This window comes from Apteryx rowi, unplaced genomic scaffold (genome assembly GCF_003343035.1).
Source record: "Apteryx rowi isolate R43461 unplaced genomic scaffold, aptRow1 scaffold_877, whole genome shotgun sequence".
Lineage (NCBI taxonomy): Eukaryota > Metazoa > Chordata > Aves > Apterygiformes > Apterygidae > Apteryx > Apteryx rowi.
In genome coordinates this window covers 99,719-121,217 of record NW_020451179.1, presented here as the reverse complement: position 1 = coordinate 121,217, position 21,499 = coordinate 99,719, and the positions used below count along the sequence as shown (strand labels likewise).

The 21,499-nt window shown below is 39.8% G+C and overlaps 1 protein-coding gene across 4 annotated transcripts in view; it reads right to left on the bottom strand.

Moving 5' to 3' along the window:
• Positions 1-21,499, bottom strand: part of LOC112977883 (ephrin type-B receptor 5) — an 83,207-nt gene that overhangs the window by 10,059 nt on the left and 51,649 nt on the right. For 3 of the 4 annotated variants that reach the window (XM_026090738.1, XM_026090740.1, XM_026090739.1), the window contains 4 exons: positions 16,130-16,285; positions 13,613-13,951; positions 1,724-1,848; positions 486-648 (listed from right to left, as the gene is read on the bottom strand). In XM_026090738.1, coding sequence (XP_025946523.1) covers positions 486-648; positions 1,724-1,848; positions 13,613-13,951; positions 16,130-16,285 — 783 coding nt within the window. Of the gene's footprint in view, positions 1-485; positions 649-1,723; positions 1,849-13,612; positions 13,952-14,805; positions 15,065-16,129; positions 16,286-21,499 lie in introns of those variants that run through there. The other variant, XR_003257678.1, reaches the window with a different exon arrangement.

Here is a 21,499-nt window from a genome sequence, read left to right as displayed (position 1 = left end):
GTTTCACAAGATGACACATTACTCTTTACATGAATGCATGGGGATACTGTTGGAAGGCAAGGTTCTGTGTATATGTTCTGTGTCCCACCTGTCCTTGCACAGAACATTTAGCTGTAACATATCTTGTGGCAGCTGGAGGTCAAACCACAGCAGAGTATAGCATTGTGTACTGTAATACTTTCCTAAAGAGAACTGCTGACACACTCTGTTCCTCCTGCTCAGAGGCACAGAGGCATATGGAAACAAGGAGTAGGAATGGGGAATATGGAGGTACCAAAGGCTAAGGGTGTGTAAACAATGTGCTCTGATGGCATGAAGTTTCTGTGAGTGGACGAATTTGCATATGCAAATCATGACATACAGAAACATGACACGAGTAGGAGTGTCAGGTAGCAGTCTTCTGGAGCATAAGCTAATACACTCAATGGCACACATAAGTGAAAAATGAGTATGCGCAAGTCTGAGTACAAAACAGCAGCACTCACCTTCCATTAGAGTCTGGAAATACATCTTTCCACTGTATGGCCCATAGCCCACTGCTGTTCTGGCTCGTACTTGAAAGGCATAGATCTTGCCTGGACTCAGATTTGAGATGGTGGCCATGTTGGTCTCACTGGTCAAAGTCAATGAATTATCCTCCTCATCTGCCTGCGAATGCCAATGACCGAAAAGGAATATGAGATCTTTGCCCACACCACTGGCTGTCCTCATCAAGGAACACTAGATTTCATGTGTGCCCAATAGTCTTCGATTCTCCCTCTCCCACCTGCTATTCCAGACCTGGGTTCCTCACACAGTACTCAAGCTCCTCACTGCTGGCCTCCATTCCCACAGGTCTGCCAAAGCCCCTCAATCCTGATCTAAACAAAATGAGAGACAAAAGTATCTTGTGCTGTGGTTTCTTGCTGAGAACATCCAAAAACATCCCCTAATCTGTTCTGAAATTTTGCTTTCTACAAGCTCCAAGCTCATCCATTCTCCTTGAAGAATCCAGTGCAAGAACATGTGTAATACTACATCCAGGAAACTGCTGGATGTGTTATAAATTACAGGCAGCTTTACTGCTAGAAGAAACAGTAGTCCTGCATAATTCTGCACATACGTGGGAATGTGTTTGAGCAGCCCTATAGACCTCTTCTCTCAAACCAGTTAGATTGGGAGTCATGAAAGATGTGGGTGGAAATGAACTTTATGTTTGCTACCCTGTAATTCCAGCACATAAACAGGTGACTGAGACCTGCCACTTAGTGAATGAAAGAGTGCACTGCTCTCCACTGAACTGCTCAGAGATGTCTCTCCAGGCATATATGGGGGCACAGGACATAACTCCACAACCCATGATAAAATGCTGCAGTGAGTCCAACTCCAGCATACGCCACATTTAGAAACTTCAGCTCTTTCTGCTGTTACTTGTATCAACTGACACTAAACTTATTCAATTTTTTTAGCCACAGCTTTTTAGCTCAGCTACAAATGTCTTTTCCTTTTTCTGTCTGCATCACTAGATGGTTCCAAGCTGGGAAATGCAGATGTACAGATGTTAGATGACACATATATTATAAACTTCAGCGTTTACTACAGTGTGCTCTTCCCTCAGAATTGAAGCACTTTCTTTCACCTTATTCATCCTGATCCAGAGGAACGTCTCCCAGACGGAAGATTTTCCTATTCTTTCTTGCATTACAGCTATATAGCAGCCTGCATTGCATCATTCTCTGCTAACCTTGTTGAAGTAGCGAAGCTGGTAATCCAGGATGATTCCATTAGGTTGGTCTGGCTGAGGCCAGGACAAAGTGATGCTACTGGTAGTACGACTCACCTGATGCATCATAGGAACTGCAGAGGGGACTAGAATAAAAGAAAGAAAGAGAGATTGCAAAAGGAAAAGCTTAATGAAGATAACTGAATATTTACAATGATATGCTAATATGTTAGTTCATCCCTTCCTTTAATTTCTCTTAATTTACATCATGAAGTACTTTATAAAGTAGCCCAAAGAAATCCAGGTACAATTTCACTCTACTGGGAGATAGAGTCACCTACAACTTGGACAGAAAATGAAGGATCCCACAGCCAACTGATAGTGCAGATGAATTTTGAAATGATCTACCATGTAATTGGGACATTATTCTGGTCTTAAAATTTGCAATTTGTACATGCAAGTTAAAATACCACCTTTGACAGGATGTTCAGTGCCACCATCCTGTTCTAGGGTGCCCCTCTTGGACAAACAGTGAGAGAATTGTAACAGCAAAAACAAAACACAACACCTCTGTTCTGCTTCTCCACCAGACTATAATTCTTTTTTCTGTGGAAAAAAATGAGGTATGGCCTGTCTAAGAAATGGAGCCTTTTGTTTCTAGATCACTGCTGCAAAATAAAAGATGAAGGAGGATGAGGACACTGGTGACTTAAGAGATAGAATTTGAAGTGTTTCTCAGTTCACTGGTCCCAGTTCAGCTGCTGATCACAAAGAACGAAAGCATCTTGTGTTCCTATCCTGATATTCAAGACTAGATCCTGGATCCCAGGCCAATCTCTGGCAGGACATTTGCCCAGATGGCAAAATAATATTTTTTTTCTATTTATTCTTAAATTGCCTGCTAAGTTTCTCTTCTGGAGAATGGGCCAGCCTGGTATATTACCCACTTGGAGCTGCCACCTCTCATGATTCCGTTATGATATTTAGTGCCTAAAGTCTGTGGCAGATATTAATTATTGTGGGAAAAATTCAACTTTCTTTTTTGTTCAAAGTAAGGATCTGCTCCTCAAATATAAAAGAGAACTTTGGAAGCATGCACCTAAAAGCGAGTAAGACCTTTGTGTCTATTATTTTTAGAAATCTTTTGATTTGCTTTAAGCTGACTGTTCTAAAAATCTGAAAGTCAATTCAAGATTTTGGGACACATGGAATTGCTACTACTTCTCACTACTCTGAAATTCATTAAATCAGGAGGAAGAAAACAAAATATTATCTTGAAGACAATAAGCTAATATGGTTAACAATTTCAAACACTGCTTAGTGAATTAAAATATTAAAATTAGAGTAACAAGCCAGCTACTTTTTCTTTGCTTTGCTTTTCACTTTATTGGCCTCCTAGAGGCACCATTACCATTCACAGGTTCTGAAGTCAACCAGAGTAGATAGTATTCTTTATAATAGGAGGCCCTTTGCTGAAGGTAGGTCATACTTAGTTCCTCTAAAAAAAGTTCTCAGGGTGAGAAGGGAGATGAATAGATATTACAGCCACTTACTAGTGAAGCTTTCTGGAGAATGAAAATCTGCTTCTGCAAAAAACATCCATGATTTTAGGAACACACACAGTTCATATTTGGTCTAAAGCTAAAAAATAATATGAGTTTCTTCTTAAGAAGAGACTTCCAAACAAATATTTCAGGATAACTGAAAGAGGATCTTTCAGCTTGCCTTTTCAGTCTGTCCACAGAGTTGTTTTCAGTTTTATTTTCTCCCTGCAGGCAAAATGTCACATTGACATGAGACCTCCAGGTAGACAGCTAGGGAACCCTCATTTCCATTTTCCTAATGGAAGTAACATTTTCAGCAGCATTTAAATCTTCAAGGAAAAGCATGCCAATGAAAAGTTGCCATGACTTGTTTTGCACAAGAGACTTAAACTTCCTAGACAGGAGGGAAAGGCAAGGACATTTGGCAAATGATCAAAAACTGCAGAAAAACATATTCTCCCTTCCTAATTGTGAAAAAGATAAAAGGATTGCTTTTAATAATGAGATACAATTATTCTGGAAGTCACAATTCAAACAGGCTCTAACCAGGTCAGGCAAGTGGGAAACAGTTAAAAATGTCAATGAAACAACAGTGTAAGTTAAGAGTAAGAAAAAATATTTTCTCATCCTCACTCCTCCTATTTCTTACAATTACTTGTGTTTTAAACAGTTTTGCACAACTGCTTCACCTTCTCATTACAATGTTGCTGACAAGGATAGAAGAGGGCAACAATTAAACCAGGCCTTATGTAGAGTTTAAGACATGAATGAAGAACACTGTATTCAGATAATAGTGTGAGGAGAGCAGGATAACTGTCCAGTTGATATTGGATCAAGAAAGATTCCACTACATTGTAATGCTTGTTAAAAGGTTGATATCTTTCTGATGTGACATACAGGACATATGGGACAGGAATGGGTGCAACCCTAAATACACAGGTATACTGCAAAGGAAGAGCCCACTTCCTTGTTCTAATTTTGAATGAAGATTTTGCAGAATGATCACAGTTAAATGTACTCTCCATTCCTGTCCTCTGCCCTCCACCCTCTTTACATTTGTCCCCTTTCCACCCTGAAGAGTTATTTATTCCTACTCTCCTCATTTCTTCCAAAGTCATGCTTTTCCCCCTCCCTGAAAGGCATATTCAGGATGCTCAAAATAAACTAGTGATATTGACCTGTATTTTAGTCAGTACATATCCATTCTGAGGTTAACATATACTATCAACTCTCAGATACCCATCAACAGGCTATCTTTTGCAAGAGGTACAGAGACATCTGAGGTGGCTCTATGTAGAGTAAAGTAAAGCACAGCAAAGCCTGCACCAGAACAATAATAATAAATGGCATTCTACCCAGATGTGCTGTACATAGAAATAGGTTACATCTAGCAGAATCAGAAATACTGGGAAGCATAAGAAAAAATCACTAGAGTGACTTTAGCCTGAGTTACAATGCGTGTATCTCTTGACCATGCTCCCCAGCATCCTAGAGTGCCCCTGTTATCTGGGTTTGTCCATTAATCAAGCTAAACATGGGGTGGATACCTGGAATAATGCTGAGTCTGCTGTATCATAGGTGGTCATTTCAGTGACATCCATCTAATAAGCAGATATTTCTTAAGGCAAAAAGCATAAAACAGCAAAAATGCTCAGTAATGAATTAATCCAATACTGAGTGTCTTTAACCTACCTCTCTAAGACAGAGTTTTTAGACTTTGATACATACATTTGCCTGTTATTTAGGGATAAAACCCTCCCACCACTTCAAGTGGGACCTCTCCCACCACTTCAAGTAAAAGTTATACAGATTTCTGCTTTCAAAAAGCATATATCAATATTAAAGTGATTTGAAGTGTGAACATATTTGTGGGTGGAATAAGAACATACTTCCTGTCAAGCTTTTGAATAAAGTTACTTTCCCAGTAATAAATTATGGAACACAAAGCTTCAGGTTGTATGCCTTAAGCGAATGCCCAAAGTACCCTATCTCTGCTGACACAGAAGTGTCTAGATGAATGTTTTTTTTTTTCTTTGCATGCAGACTATTAACAATGTTTATCACAGAACACTGGTTTACAAACTTGTTTCACAGATATGTCTCGAGTTCTATATTGATTTATCACTTCCATCCCATTTTGCTTTTTTCAGATGAGGTTTATAAACGGAGACATGCTAGGTCTGTATCTAATGACACTTGGTTAATTGACTGACAGCTGAAATCACAGGGCCTGATTTTATTATTCACTGAGTGCAAGCAACATGTTGTGAGATCAGACCTGTAAGGAAGACTGGAAAATGACTGCTTTTTGTATTCTATTTGTCTAAGCAAATATATGGAAAATTCTTGTACATAAAAAATCTAATGGAAGATGTAAAGCAGTCCAACCACTAGGTAAATATGACTCCTGGATTCTACTTTTTGCAGGGGTTTTGTGGGTTGCAACTCTCCTACATGGATGGACATAATACAATAATTTCCCTGGATCTTTTCTGGTAGCATACAGGGGTGGATTTAGGATATTTTGAGTACCTTGAAAATGCTGCATTCTCTGCGTTACTAATGTTTGACAATTTTCTGCTTTGCTTTCTTTTAATGCTGATGTCTGTGACAATAGTATCTGCTCAGATCAGCAACATGTGCCTGCAACCCTAAAAATCTACAGACAGGGGAAGGAAGGAATCTGAAGGGAAGGGGGCTGCATCCTCCTTTGCTTCTGCTTCTTCACTGTTGCACAGGAAGAGCCCATTGATGCAGACTGCCAAAGACCCTTGAGAAGAAATGGTGTTCCCTAGATTTAGGAAGTTCCCTGGAATAGATCTTCATTTGAATTAATATATCTGCTGCCATTTAGTCTTTATGAGTATAGCTGGAGTTACACAATCCAAGTTTGCTTTAAAGGCTATGCTGAGCTCCCTCAGCATTTCCTCCATCCCCCAAAGAGGCCATACAGTTAGGGCTTGCAAGCACTAAGTAAGAGAACAAGTCCAGGAGAGAATTAAGCTTTTGATGGGAGAAAAGTGGGAGTTCTGCAAAGATCAAAGGAAACTAGGTCATCTTCATCATTTGTTTTTAGCTTCATGAATGCAATTCACCAATAAATAAGTGTTTAGGAAAACTTTTCCTTTTTTATTAAATTGTACTGAAGATAAAAAAAAAAATGTTTTAAGAAAAGATTACTTACCTATCAGTATAGGTAGCACACAAATGCTACCTGCCTGTAGACCTGATTGATAGACACATCTTTTCCACATGATGAATCACAAAGTCCTTATTTCCCAGGAGCTACTTTAACACTGAGTGGGATCATAAAACTTAATTATTGCACAAATAAAGTACATCTACTTTTTTAAAATATGTCTATTTTTTTAAATAGAAATCATAAGAAGATGGGTGTTCAAATTTTTTTTTTTTTAAAGACTTGCAAAATGAACTCCATTTCACACTAAGGAATCTACAAGTAACCCAGGGATTTTACCATCGCAGAACCTTTCTAAAACAAAGACAATGCATCCACAAATGATGACCAAGAGTGCTCTGATGAAGGTCGTGTTCATTCTATGCCAGTATCTGTACTTGCTCATATTCTGGTTTTCTGAAAGCAGTAAAATAAATTGTCTTAAATAATTGCTCCAGATATACAACTCCTCCTCAAGGGAATTATTAGATCTAAAAAAGAACTACATGTTTACTCTAGCTTTTTAGTCTTACCAGAGTGAAAGAGACAGGAAAAAATGAATAACTTCAGTCCTAATAAGATAGAATCTTGGGCTGCAACACTTCCTCAGACTCCTTTCTGTTTGTCCTCTATTCCATTCTTTTCCTGAGTCACACTCAGCATGGAAATAACAAACTAGTTGTAGTGGGCAGAGTAACTCAGGTGAAATTTAAATTCACTTTCTCTTCCAGACATTCTCCTTTTTTTTTTGATCATGTCACTCTCATGTCCCTTATTCAAATTATCTCTTTATTCCATGTCTGACAACTCATTTCTCCCCTAGATGTGTGTCTTCCCACCTTCATCAGTGAGGACTGAGGTAGACACGCTGATGCCACTTAAGAATCCTCTTACTGAACTCTCCTGGCTATCTGATTCTTTAAGTGGGCTTATCTTGAAAATAAGAAGACTACATTTCTTTGTCTTCCCTGCATGCTACTTATTTAAATTCACCTTGTAGTCAACAGAGATTTAGGGTTTAATACATTCTTAGAAATAGACATTTAATGCTATTTGAGATATTCTCTGAGATTCAAGACATGGTGCTCGCTGATTTGACATAGGACCTCCAGGAGACTAGTAACCTTCTAGACAGCTAGCTGGAGATAGGATATGCAACAGTGCCTGAAAAGGCACTATATACCAGTGGTCATGCAGCTGAATTCCAACATTAGTCATTACACTCAGTGGAGCCTAATGAGCAACGCAGCTCGCTCTAAAGCAAACGCTCAAGGTGCAGCTTCTTCATGCATACATTTGAGAGGCCCAGTCGTCCAGATGCCATACCAGTAGGTCTTGGGTCTCCTTGTGCTCCTATGTCATACCTACTAGCCCTGGATAGATGTCTTGGCTACCCTAGGGGGTCTCAGATGGCCCTAGATGCTTATATGTGGACAACTGAATGGAGCTGACTGGTCAGTTGAATCACTCGCTCAGTACTACTGACAAGATCTCCACAAACAACTACAGGAGCTCAGACAACTGGATCACAGGAGGTTGCTTAAAGTGGATTCAGACTGAATCCTGTCCCTTCAGACCAAGAGTCTGTGTATCCTCTATAGATATCTATGCTTTTTCTTTCCCTTCTTTCACCCCAGAAGCTTCTAAAAACATCCAAATTCTTTACATAATCACCTTGTTCCACTCCTGCTTTAATTTTGTCTCTCCCACTATATCCCTCATTTTGTGATCACCTTCAGTTATTCCTTCCTCTCTAATACTAGCCCCAAATCTACGACTCTCAGGTTCTCGCTTCTCCATGTTTACCTCCTCAGCTATTTTCTTATTCTCATATTCTCAGCAAATGGCATGAAGACCTTAACTTTGTTCCACACACCTTTCCACATACCATAGTCCTGTAGGGATGTCAGTTGGAATGCAACATAGACACTTCCTTCTCCATGCTTTTAACATCTTCTCTTTCTTTTTGAAACTGCCCTCTCTGTGTCTTTACTACAGACTTCAGTTTAGTTCTGCCCCTTTCTCTAAATATCTCCATTCTGGAAAAGTCTCTTGGGTTCTCTTCCATCATATTCTTGTACTTTAACTCCTATAGATGAAGAGTGCTTTAGAAAGGAAAATTAGTTAGTTATTTTCACTATCATTATCTCCACTGTTACTGTTTCTGCTGGTGTTCCACTCATATCTAATAAACAATGGAGAATTTTCCCTTATACCACAAGGTGCTGTCTTTTACTATGCACTTCCTATTTCCACTTTCTCAGAAAGCTTCTGTCTTCATTTAAACAACCACTGAAACCTGAAGTGTGTAAACAAGCACATTCATTCTCTGCTCATGCTGCAGAGACAGAACATATTTAAGAGAAAAAATGGGAACAGATCCTCATTTTGGAGTGACTACAGAAATTTTTATTAAGTCCCAGTCACACCTGGGCAAATCCACTGAAGACAACAAAGTTGACAAATGTCACTAAAGGAAAAAAGTAGCTATAAAAGTATTTCTGTTTTTGCTGTGTAAGAAGAAAACAATCCAGTTAAATTCTTAGGGCCCTTTGGTGATTGCTCAGGACTGGCAATTAGAATCAAAAACAAGCAAGCAGATTGTTACTTTAGAAATTAGTGTAATTCATCCAATGGACAATGGACAGAGAGCTCACACTCCATTCCCTTTACCTGATTGTTTCAGTCTGGTAAAACTCAGTAGCATATAGGTTCTGACAGCTCTCTTTTTCTTTCTTTGATCAAGAGAATACCTTGCCTGTGTCCCTGCTCCTGCCAACTAAGGCTATTGGACTGTTGTGCCTCACTCTGGAAAACCAAGCATCTTCAAGCAAATTTCCTTCATCTGCTCAGCCATTTGCATTCATAATCTCAACACAAGCCTTGACATTGAAGTCTTTTCCTCCTCTCACACCATTTCCCCTAAAAATCTTCTGGCAGGTTCTCTTAAATTATGTGGCACTACCCATAATAGTCCCTGTCTCCATCCAGCCTTTTACACATACCTTCACACTCTCTAGCTTTGATTTCTGCGATTCTGCAGATCTGTGGTATTGCCAAGTCCCACTACTCTGAATCCAATTGGTGTAGAAGGCTGCTACATATAAAGATATCCTTTTCATGGGTGCAAGGCAGCCTGGCCACATCACCTTTAACCTCATACACCTCCACTAGCTCTTATAATGTCTGGATTCAATCAAAAAAAATCTATTTTCTTTTAAAAATCTCTAAGGACTTGCTCCAACATTTGAGCCCTTGCCTTCCTTTCTACTTTTTGGGAATGTAATAAATATCTGGATGAATAAGTTAAATAGTATGTCTCTGGCAACAGACATTAATACATGCTTCAGTGGAAGGTGTAGGAAACAAAAGATGGACAGACAGTTACAGTTATGCACCCAAGTTTTTTCATGATCCTTTAAATGAAAACCTGAATTATGTCATAAGGCAGGAGAAAAGACATTTTTACCCTGATTAATACACTTGAGGATGCTAAAATCCATTAAAATTTAGTCACTTTTTTGTTTTTTAATAATATGACAGATTTTTTTTAAGTTTTTTGGTTTCTCTGTTTCAGGCTCCCTCTCTGTCAAGAAGCATAACTTCACTACAATTATATAAAAGCCTTGCTTCCTGTAGCTCATGCTATCTGGAATGGCTTCCCAGTATCTTTCCAGGTACCCTGACATTTAGGTATACACCCTTGGCACGTCACACCTGAGCTGAAAGAAACTCTTTCTTCTCTTGTTTCACCTCTGGACAGTTTTTCTTCTTGTAATTTACCTTAGTAAGCCTATCAAATTATTATTATCCAAATAGGTCTGAGAAGCTTTGTGCTATAAATCACAAAGTCTTATTGTTCTAAAGTAAGTTTTTCTGTGCTATCCGTTCTTAATCTATCGTGAAACATAGTCACTGAAGAGGAGGGACATCACACACAGGCACTGCAGAAAAATGTGGTTAAGTAAGTAACCCATGGATCCTATTGTACTTGGAAGCACGGCAAGCAGGCTGTTAGGTATAAGCAAACTCTTAGAGGAAGGGTGTTTTGGAGACAAAGATTGATTAGGTAACAGGTGAAAAAGAGAAGCAGAACTGTTCCAGGACAGAATATTGTTCAACGTATCTCTAAGAGAGGGGCAGAAGATGGGGAAGAGGATATTATGGATCAGCAACTGAAAGAGGTCAGAGAACTCTGATGGATGCAGGAGTTAGAGGAATATTCAGAAGCTGCCAGGCCTGAAGGGTCACTTTTAAATCAATGGAGAACAAATTAATGTTATGGCCATTCATTCAGAAAGCTTGTCATTCCCCAGCTTTTTGTTTCCCCAAGCCCTCCAGTCCCCTCTCTGTTTCTGCTAGAATGTAAGAGCCCAAAGTGTCCATCTCTGTGTGTATAATAATAATAAAAAGCTAAGCTAAAGTCAAAAGCTGCTGAGGGTATTGAAGGGAGGGGGGCATGGGTGAGACAGGCCATGTGATGGAGGAACCAAGGCCTTGTTAGCATGAGCTGTCACTGTGAATCAAGGGCAGCTCATCTCAAGCTCATTCTTAATGATCTCAGGGAAGAGCAAGAAAACAAACATACACACACACACACACACACACACACAGACCAGCCACAAGAACCATCCAGGACACACTGCTGGTTCAGAAAGCTGGCCTCCCCTGAGACTGCTTCAGTGCACAAGACACCACCTTCACATACCCAGGGGGAGCAAGAGGGGTCATAGAAGAGGACAGAAAAGTCAAGCAGTAGCAAAAGAAGAGGGCACATTTGGGGATTCCAGGGAGGAGGAGGAAGCAGCTACTCCAAATTAAATCACCTCAGACATAGATGAAGGAGACTGAGATGAGAAACATGGAGAAAGAGAATTCTTTAGGATGTTAATAGAATACCTGTTTGTTTCCAGCAGAAGCCAAAGAAATTCCCTGGAATTACCATAGGAATTACCCACCTATATCTCCTACTGTAAACTAAATTAGAGCAGTCACTTGTGGGCAGCCTCTTACAGGGCCAGGTATCCTGTCCGTGCCCTGCTAATCAGTGTCTCTCAGATAGTGATACAAAGGGAAGAAACATCCATTGTCGAACCCCTGGCATCTGCTAACAATAGGAAATTACTTGGCATATGCATTCTCTTCCTTTCCATGGCATGGAAGAAACAGAAGGATCTTTAACGGAGATCCTGATCCAGTCATAATGCTTCCCTGCCCTCAAACAGCCCTGTTTCTTCCACTTTCTTTCCAAAGCACTACACTCGGTAGAATCCAGCCATTAGAGCTGGACTAGGTCTACTATTTCACCTCACATCTGACCTTGCAGCATTTCTCTTGAGCTTTACTGAAGCCTGGTTTTGCAGTTTCCACAACTACAATGTGGAATCTGATTAGGGATTTGAGTTAAATGTCTAGATTTCTGTACATGTTTACTGTCACTCAGATGTTTTCTGTCACTCAGTTTAAATTGTTATCCCTCTTTCTCCTCTTCATCACTTTACTCCTCATTCCATCCTCTTGAGTAAGCCATGTACAGTTCCTCTCCATCCCTTGCTCTTTATACATACTGGTAAAGAATAACACATGCTCACCCTCTTATTGTGGATATTTAGCTGAATTGTATGCCTACGTGCATGCGACTTTCTCCAGCTGCCTCAGTAAGTCAGTCCTTGTATAGAATATTTACAGAAATTCAGAGTTCACTTGATGCTGTTTTCCCTTTTCCCCCATATATAAGCCTTCTGTATCCCATCCATCAGTCTGACAGGCTCTTCAAACCTTTAATCTCTCCTTTCCTTTGTCTGCCCACACAAGCCATTAGTATTTTAGGTCCTAGTCATCCCTGTGGCTTAGTTCCTAGCTACCTGCATCACATCTTTCTTACAACTGTAAGACACATTCTAATACTTCTACCATGTGAAAGCTAAAAAAAATCCCCATTTCATATTGACAGGAGAACAATATTCCAAGATAGTTTATCAAAACAGTGAGGCTGAAAAGGCAAGAACAAAGAAATACATGGCTTGTGGAAGAACCCAGGACAACTTTAGTAAAACAGTAATGTTGACTCTACTTCTGGATCCTTTATCAAACTCCAGGCTAACACCTCCCCATCAGTTGTGAAAATTGTAGTTTTCATATCCATTTTTTCCATCTGAACATGAGGAAATACTTTTTCACTGTGAGGGTGACAGAGCACTGGAACAGGTTGCCCAGAGAGGTTGTGGAGTCTCCTTCTCTGGAGATATTCAAAACATGCCTGGATGCAATCCTGTGCAATGTCCTCTAGGTGACCCTGCTTGAGCAGGCGGGTTGGACTAGATGATCTCCAGAGGTCCCTTCCAACCTCAGCGATTCTGTGATTCTGTGATTTATGACCTGAAGGCCTGTACTGTATTAACACGTGCCATCCCAGGATCAGGTGTATTTCAGTGATGAGTAAATGTGAACATTGTTTTTTCTTCATACAGTGCTTGTCTGTTGCTTTATCTTCCACCTCCTTACTTTGATACACAGTAAAGCAAAGGTGGAGAGATTTGATGAATCACTCAATACCACTTGTTGAAGTGCCATGCAGTATGAATTGAAATGAAGAGGATGGGAGATGTTGTACAGGAACAAGAGAGGATGGAAAAACAAAGTGACTGAAAGAATAGAAAGACAAAGAAGAAAAGTAGAGAGTTGGGGGGAAGAAATGCTAGAAAGAGCAAGCAAAGTACAAGAATGCAAAATAGAGAACAGTAGAAGATAAATAAGGTGAAGAGGAGATGAAAAGGTGAAGAAATGCTCTCTAAGAGCTGTGGCAAGCTGATGCTCACAAAACCCCCATCAAGCCCTGATAGTGTCCCCTGTCTCACACAATAAAGCAACATGCTTTGTCTGACCCACAGAACATCTCCCATTGCTGTCTCCTCCAGCGAACCTTCTGCTTTGACAACTCCTCTCCATGCACAATCATATCAGCTGCTAAATTCAGTTTTTCTGCCAAGAGGGGAAAGAAGGAAAGCCCATTCAAGGGAATGAAGGAGAGAGAAGGGCAGAGGTGAAACCATGGAACTGGTAGGGCAAGATAAAAAAGGGCACAACACACAAGCAAGGAGGCAAAGTTGCAGGATGTGAAAGACAAAAGCAAATCAGATGAGACATAGAAGTGGAAAAAACAGGACTCAGATAAAGGGGTTTCCTCACCTGACTGGCTGGTGCTAACATTGATGGTTGCATAGTGGGGTGCTTCTGAACTCAGTTCAGTCACCAAGTTGACAGCCTGGATCTCAAAGGTGTACTGCACACGGGCCAACAGGTTGGAGACTTGCACACGACTTTCCGTCAGGCCCACTTGGCGTGGTTCAAATTGTACACTGTCCCCACAGCGCACACATGGCCCTGGAGACCCAGCTGGGCACACTTTGCAGATAACATTGAAGAAAACATCCTTACGGCCACCCAGGTCCTTGGGGAGGCGCCAGGTCAGAAGCACGTTGGAGCCAATGATTTCATAACTAAGATCACGGGGAGCTGAGGGAATGCCTAGAAGACAGAATGAAAGATCAAAATCCTATGAAAGAATGGGACAGTGTTTTAAGGGAGGAGAAGATGAAGCAGGGGGAAAAAAACAGAAGTTGCTACTGCTTCTCATTCTTGCTCTTCTTCAGCTGTTTCTCAGAACAAGGTTAGGAAAAACATACTCATCGCTACACTGAACATAAAATTACAGACATGGAGGAGCAACTGTACTATCACATTTTAAAGGCACAAAATGGACAAGAAGGGTCATTTGTTTCAAGGGCATGGCTTTTACTTTTCCCTTAAAGAAATGCCAGTAGCCAGGGAATTTCCAAACCTTTCAAAGATTTAATTTTGCACAAACTCAGTAAAAATTTCTCCCTGTGGAGACCTCTAAAAGTCTCTCATTTGTCACTTAACATCCGTATTCTCTCAGACTTCAGTGAGCCTGTTGCATCTATTACAGAAGCTGAGCAGCACTTTCCCTATGATTATTCCTGCCATCAGTCAGATTCCTGAGTGGCATCAGGAGTAATAGCTGAGAGCAGGAAAACTGCCTATTCTGCATATCCGTCACTTGGCCTGCTAGCACACGGACAGTGAAGAGAAGGAGGAATAGGCAGAGGGGTGAGAAGATAGCATGGGGATGAGAATGGGACAAGATACTGGAGGTTTAGAAAGTGAAAGGCTCAAAAAGGTAAAAACAAAGCAAAACAAAAAAAAGCAGCAGTGTGGCACTGCTAAACCTTGGCATTGAGACAAGGCAAGACTGGAAGGGGCAGAGAGGCTGGGCTTAGTAGCAGGGAGGTGCAAGGGTAACATGAACAGAACACTTCCCTCCAGAGGCTAAAAGGAAATTCAAGAATCCTCATTCTCACCATTCCTCTATTATCAGCAAGTATCTGTGAAACCTACAGGCAAAGCCTTTTCTCTGCCTACTGCAGATAAATGTAATGGATGACACCCTCTATTACTGCAAGTGGAGGAGGTCTTTGTGGGGGATCTCTCAGGCTTCAATCTACTTCATTCCTGGAGCATTTGAGTATTTTCACTTGCTATAATTTCTTGGGGACTCTTTACTTCCAGTGTTGCTAAAAAATAAATAAATTATGTTGGAAAAATTCCATGCAGAAGATTCTGTTAAAAAAAAGAAAAAGTAATAGTTACAAGACCAAACATTTGATCGTTAGGGAATGCCAGAATTAAGCTTGCCTTTGTGAGCTTAATTGGGCATTCAGCATTTGCACCATGATACAGTTTTTAACTGCATAATCACATACTAGGTTTTCCTGAAGATTCTTACCACAGTAAATGCAAAGGATGAATAACTGCTCAGGAAGTAAATCAGTGCTGTGAAGCAAAGATATTACTACTTGCTTGATGATGCTGATTACAGAAATGAAAAATGATCATATTTCTGAATTTCTGAGCATCTAACTTTGCAGCCATAATGTGATTGCAAGTTACTTTAAGAAGTGGATTCTTTGTCTGTCACTTTCATAAAGTTCATAGCTGAGGTTGGATGTATTATTTAAACTAGATTTTTGAGTGCTAATCACCTACCCTATTTCATTTTCTGGGGTTAGTTATTCCTCCTTGACCAAGTACCTTTATTGTGAAGAAGTCATAATTGGTGAGAATCAAAGATAAGCCAATGAGAAAATTAATCATTTCCCATAAATACAATTCAGAGAAGAATTTGAATTCTGTGTGGTAAATAAAGTCTTCACACCTTCAATGGCAAAGAAAAGAAAATATTGGTCAACTCCTTTAGTGAAATATGTTTATCCTGTATATGAAATGAGGTTGACATTTTGTGAAAAAATTAATACTTTATTCTCTCATCAAAAGTTGCATTTTATGCGTACTTGAAATGGACTTATTTAAGGTTGCATGAGCTATCTTAAATTTGGCCTTTTTCATTTTGAGTGTTTGATATTGCAACACCATAGCATTTCTCAAACACAGTGCCACCAATGTATCAGCATTGTAAATAATACATGAGAGCCCTTCTGACTTCTTATCTACATTTAGTAAGTGGATATACCCTACAGTTAGCTGGAGATGCAAAGGGAAGTTTTGCTCTCATTCTTCAAGGACCATGAGAAAGGATGAGTTGAAACTCCCCTGCAGCATACGAGCACATTCTCTGTCACTAACCACCCTCCTCCTTGCTTTCAAACACTCTATCCAAATACTTACCAGTGCAGGGAGCATCAGAAGTGTCAGAAACAGATCGATAGTAGCGGTTCTGACACACACATTCACTGGAGCCTGTCACTGGAGCATGGCTGTGGGCAGGGCACAGATGGCAGGGCTTATTTCCCACAGATACTTTAAAGGAACCAAGGGGGCAGGCTAAGGGGAAGAAAATGAGACAGTTAAGAGCAGGAAACCCATTAATTCAAATTCCACAAAGAATGTGTGTGTGATCTTATCTACATTTAATCCATGCTGCTGGTGTTGGGAGAACTTCTTACACAGAGTAGCTACTACAGGTTTGGTTGCTTTATGACAGTATAGATGATACCAGCTCTGTGCTAGGGGATGTACTGTTAAAATTTCAAAACATTTTTTTTTTATTATTCTATAGAAGGCAACAGGTACTTAAACTGATTCACTGGCAGATGAAAAAGGATCAGTCCAGAGAAACAGCTTTGGCAATCTGAAGTATTTGTCCTCTCATTACTCACCAAAAAACATAAGTATTGGAGAAGGCAAGGAGCACGGTCATGTGATTTGTCTCAAACCAGTCATAACATTTACAGGTGTTATCCACACGTCCTTCCCCCCACCCAGCAGAGCCACAAAATTGGATTTTTTTTTTTATGCTGTCTTAGACAACTTAATTGTTGAAGGTAATGGAAGCTACCATGGCAGATTTTGCATCAAAATGAAGAGGCAACACTCAGCAGTCCTGTTGTTTCCCTCTAGCTCTGGAAACTTCCCAATAATGGATAGAAGCCTCTTAAATTAGCACATTAAATCTTCAAATGCATAGGAATATGCCTATGGAACACACTGAAACAGTGATGAAAATCCATCCTACAGGGAAACAAAATGAATAAAATACACACCGCAGAAAAAATAATATCCTATTAACAATATGGCAGTAAGGCACCTTCTAGGGTTGGCAAAGATGCTGTGCTGAATCACCTCACATAAAGTGCTCTGATCTTACACTGAAATGCTAGGATGAGATACAGGTTTTATAATTTTTTAAATAAAGTTTTCTAAAGTTGTTCTTCTATATAAATAGGTGCAGCTCTTTTAGATTTTATGGACTAATGAGCTCAGGTGAAAGTTCATTCATGGACTGACATTTACTTAGTTAAGTTCACAATAAGGAAAAATTCCAGGAAAGGAGAAACTTTCAGAAAGACCCCAGATGAGTGTTTGATTTTAGAAGATGCACGGGAATACTACTTGTTCCACTCAAGTGAAGAACTCTTCTAGTGCTTACCCTGAGCAGAACAACTCAAAGCATTGGGAATAGCAAAAAGTTACATACTGAAGAGAAATGTGTAAGAAAACAATATTGTACACAGATGTTAATATGAACCTATGGTATGTAACGAATGCACCGAAGTGACACACCACTCCAAGAGCTGTGGAATTAACCCATCTGGGAGTATGCAAGAAGGCTGTGGTGAAGGGGAGTAGGCTTCCACCTCTGATGAAAACAATTCTTTGGAAATATTTCAAACTCACATAGATGCTGAGCAGCCATTGATTCATCATTCTTTGCAAATAAATAACAACATGAATCAGAGTAGCTTGCTTATCTGTCCTCCTTCTTGTATGTGTTCATTTCTCTTCACTGCCAGCTCTGGAAGTTCTGCACAGACTCTCAGACTCAAGACTGACACCTTTCCTCACAATCCCTTGCTCTGGACCATACATTGTTATGTATTTTGTTTCCCAAGCTGGGTTTTACTTTTAAAATGTCAGTTGATGATAGAATAACATTTACCACAGTTTCAAGGATTTTAGGAAAAGAAGGACCCTTTTCAATGAAGCAGTTCAGACCTGCATAACAGAGAAAATGAATCACTTAAAATTCATGCCTCAAGCTCATGACTCCTGTTTAGTTATAGCATCTTCAACCTGAGACGTAATCTTCATTTAAAGAACTGAAGTACTGTTATAGAATAAGACCTAGAATGATAACTTTCTTGAAAGGAACTAAAAATGCGAACAAAAGCATCTGAGCAACTATTTCTTACAAAGAGTAGTAGTTCTGGTGTTCATTTCAGATATGAGAGACTTCAATCTCTGTTCTGCACACTCTGGAGCAGGCACTTTAACTGTATATCACATATTAGACCTTTAATCTGATCTAAAATCTGGGTGTAGACTTTTGTTTGGCTATTTTTTCCCTCTGTCTAGCTCTGTGTATTTTACCTCAATCCAATCTCACTGCATCTCAGTAAATTAAATCTTGTACCAGCAAAGCCTTCCTGACTAAAAAAGTTTATCAAAACTGGTACTTGAGAAGTTTATCTTCAATAAATGAACATTTTCTGACAAAAATACTCCAGTCACATGTATTTTTGAATTGCAGACCCTAAAACTCCAGTCTTACTAACACCACATCACGTTCAAAGGTAAGTCCACCTCTCCCAAACCTACTCATTATTTCTTTGTTTACAAATTTAGTACTGACTAACAGACTGAGAACCTGCTCCTCAGGAAATTTGCTATCCTGTCTAAATGGAACTGGAGAAAGGTCTGATTTCAAAGCCCATCCTGGATTTTTTTGATGTATACTGTGCACATGGTAGAGATGCAAATCTTGGCAAAGCTGAAAAGGTTACAGTCATAGTCTAGGCATAACAGCCAAACAACATTTCTGAAGTCCCATCAGCTTTAGGTTATTACTTCAGCTTTGCTGCTGGAAGTCTTCTGGCCGCAGTGACCTCCCCATGTGCTGTGATCGGAAGTCCTGGAACAGGTCAGATCATAAGAGGGACTTGAATAATGGTGAAGGATAGTCATTAGATAGGAGAACAGTGATTGTTCCCAGCACTCAGAAAATGACTACGTCCAGTCTGTGATACATTGTCGTATGGAAAGGAAGGGGGGAGAAGAGATTGCAATTTTACATATGATGGATGATGGTAAGGAAAGAGCAGCTGCCTTTGCCTTCAGACCTTTATCCAGCAGAAAGGCAAATTATGCTTGTACGGAAAAATCTGACCCTATGTTCCTATGTACAAAAAAAGCAAACAAGATTTTCTCCACTTTTTTAATTATACTCCCTTCATTCTCAAATTTGACACTCTGTTAACAGCTACAGATCTGGAATATCCTTCTCGTGTTTCTTGGCAAATGCACCTGTACTGAAACTATGAAGATTATGAATGGGCAGTTCTCACATGAAGCACTGCAGAGAGTAACTTGTTCAAAATTGTCCACCTTTTCAGCCATCTTCCTTTATTTTTAATAATAAACATGAAAATACTGAACTGAATGTGAATATGCTTATTTTCTTTCAAGACATTTTATCTCACCTATTTTTTTCTTGCATCAGAGACCTTCTCAAGCTTTTGCCCAGGCTTGGAACTAACGACACTTTCATTCCACTTGCCAAGGTAGACTCTGGAGAATGGTTCTGTTTCTTCATTCAGTCCTAGAGCCTGACATCAAGTCGGTCAATAACCTTGCTGCTAGCCACAGTAGTGAAAACATGCAAATAAGCAGATGATCATAATGCCCACAGTTTGTGTGATGTTAAATAGAATTTTTTAGAGGAAATAGACTTTTTCGCCGTGGTATAAAAACATGTTTGCTCTACAAAGGTACTGTTGAGACAATTCAGGCAGATTCAGCCCTAGCCTGCAAATCACATGGAAGGCTGGGCAAAGCTGTGAATGAAGAGGGTTTTTTTGTTTGCTGTTCAGTAAACAACATTTATTTAAAAATAAACATAGTAGTTTACTTTGAAGACTACTGGTGACCTGCTGTTATGCCTGGGGATGCAGGGACGAGGTCTGCAGGGAACACACTGTTGGGCGTCAGACAGAAATATTAAGCAAATATGCAATGGTTTAGATTTTATACAGTGGAATGAACACACCGATAGTACCATTGTCTCAGTGAAGAAAGACAGTTTATCTGAGGCAGAGCATGTGTATTGCTTAAAAAGCCATGCAAGATTTCATCAGTGCTGTGGACGATCACTCCAAATGACCAGAAGCATTCAACAATGGCTAACAAAAACAAACTGACCAACCAATGCAGCAAATACAGATTTATGTCTGGGGATATTGTGTCTGCTAATGGATAACACTGGTATCTGCTCATACCGCAGATGCCGTACAGTAGTACAGAGACAACACTTTGGAAAAGGTGCTCACATAACAAATACCAGAGATCAAATAGTTAAAATTATTCTCGGATTTGCCTGACTAAATCTAATTTCCGCACCCATGCACTGTGCCTGCCATTAGATATCAATAGCTGTCTCATACAGACAAAGACAGTTTACCACTGCCTCCCATGCCACTGCACAGTGTGGCATGCTCTTCATGCAACCACTGTTAAGTGGTTTCTTGCTATCTATCCCCTCTCCTAGTGCTTGAGGCAGCATCTGTTCCTGAATGTAATCCTGGAAATGTAAATTTAGAGAATGAAGAATCTGTTATTTAACCTGAAGAGCAATGTCAGCATGAAAACAAATGACTATTCAAATGTTTGAATAAAAAGACTGTTTCTACCTATTAAAGCAGCAGGCTTCTGAGAAAGCCTTTCAATACAATCAGATGAAAAAAACTTTAACAACTTTTAAGACTGAACCTGGTCTGCTTCTAAAGTGATTTTGGGATGTGGTTGCCATTGAAAGAAAAGTACCGGACTTCATTTAAAAGAACCTGTAGTATCTCCAGGTCCCTTGTCCTATATTTTGCTCTCTGCAAACTGACTAGAGAAAAAGCTTGCATGAAATCTACAAAAGAAAATTATGCTACAGTGTAATGAACTTTCCATGACTGGATAGTTGTCCTGCTCTTCCCTGGCAATCTCTCTTGTACATGCTCTGTCCCATAAAAACTAAGAAGTTTAAAGAACAAGAACCTGGACATCTGGAACTTCAGGATAAGAGTTCCATTCCTACTGTAATTATGAAGTTCTCAATGGTTATGCAGAGTAGTGATAACCCTTGACACTTTGGGCCCATAAGATTCTTTACAGTATTTATGCTGACGATAACCCGATTTCTGTGGAATTTGATGAATTACAAACAGCCATCAGTTCTGAATAAAGCTGAATTTAAAAATGTAATTAGTAGGTGACATTTTGTCCTTGAAAGTTCGTACTCATGCAGTAGCTTTCTAAAATAAAAAGCAGCGAAATGCTTCAGCCCATAAGTAGAGCATGAAGCAGCCACACAGGCTGACCTATAAGCAGCTGGAATCCCACTGCAGCTGAGTACAGTTGAAAAACAAAATTCCAGGGCAGCCCCTTTTCACCAACAAACACAATGTCACTAATACGTATCTATCCTTGCATGCTCCTTGACTTTTGGGAGGAGAGGTGGAATTTCTGCCATTTTGGCTACCATTTTGATCCTCA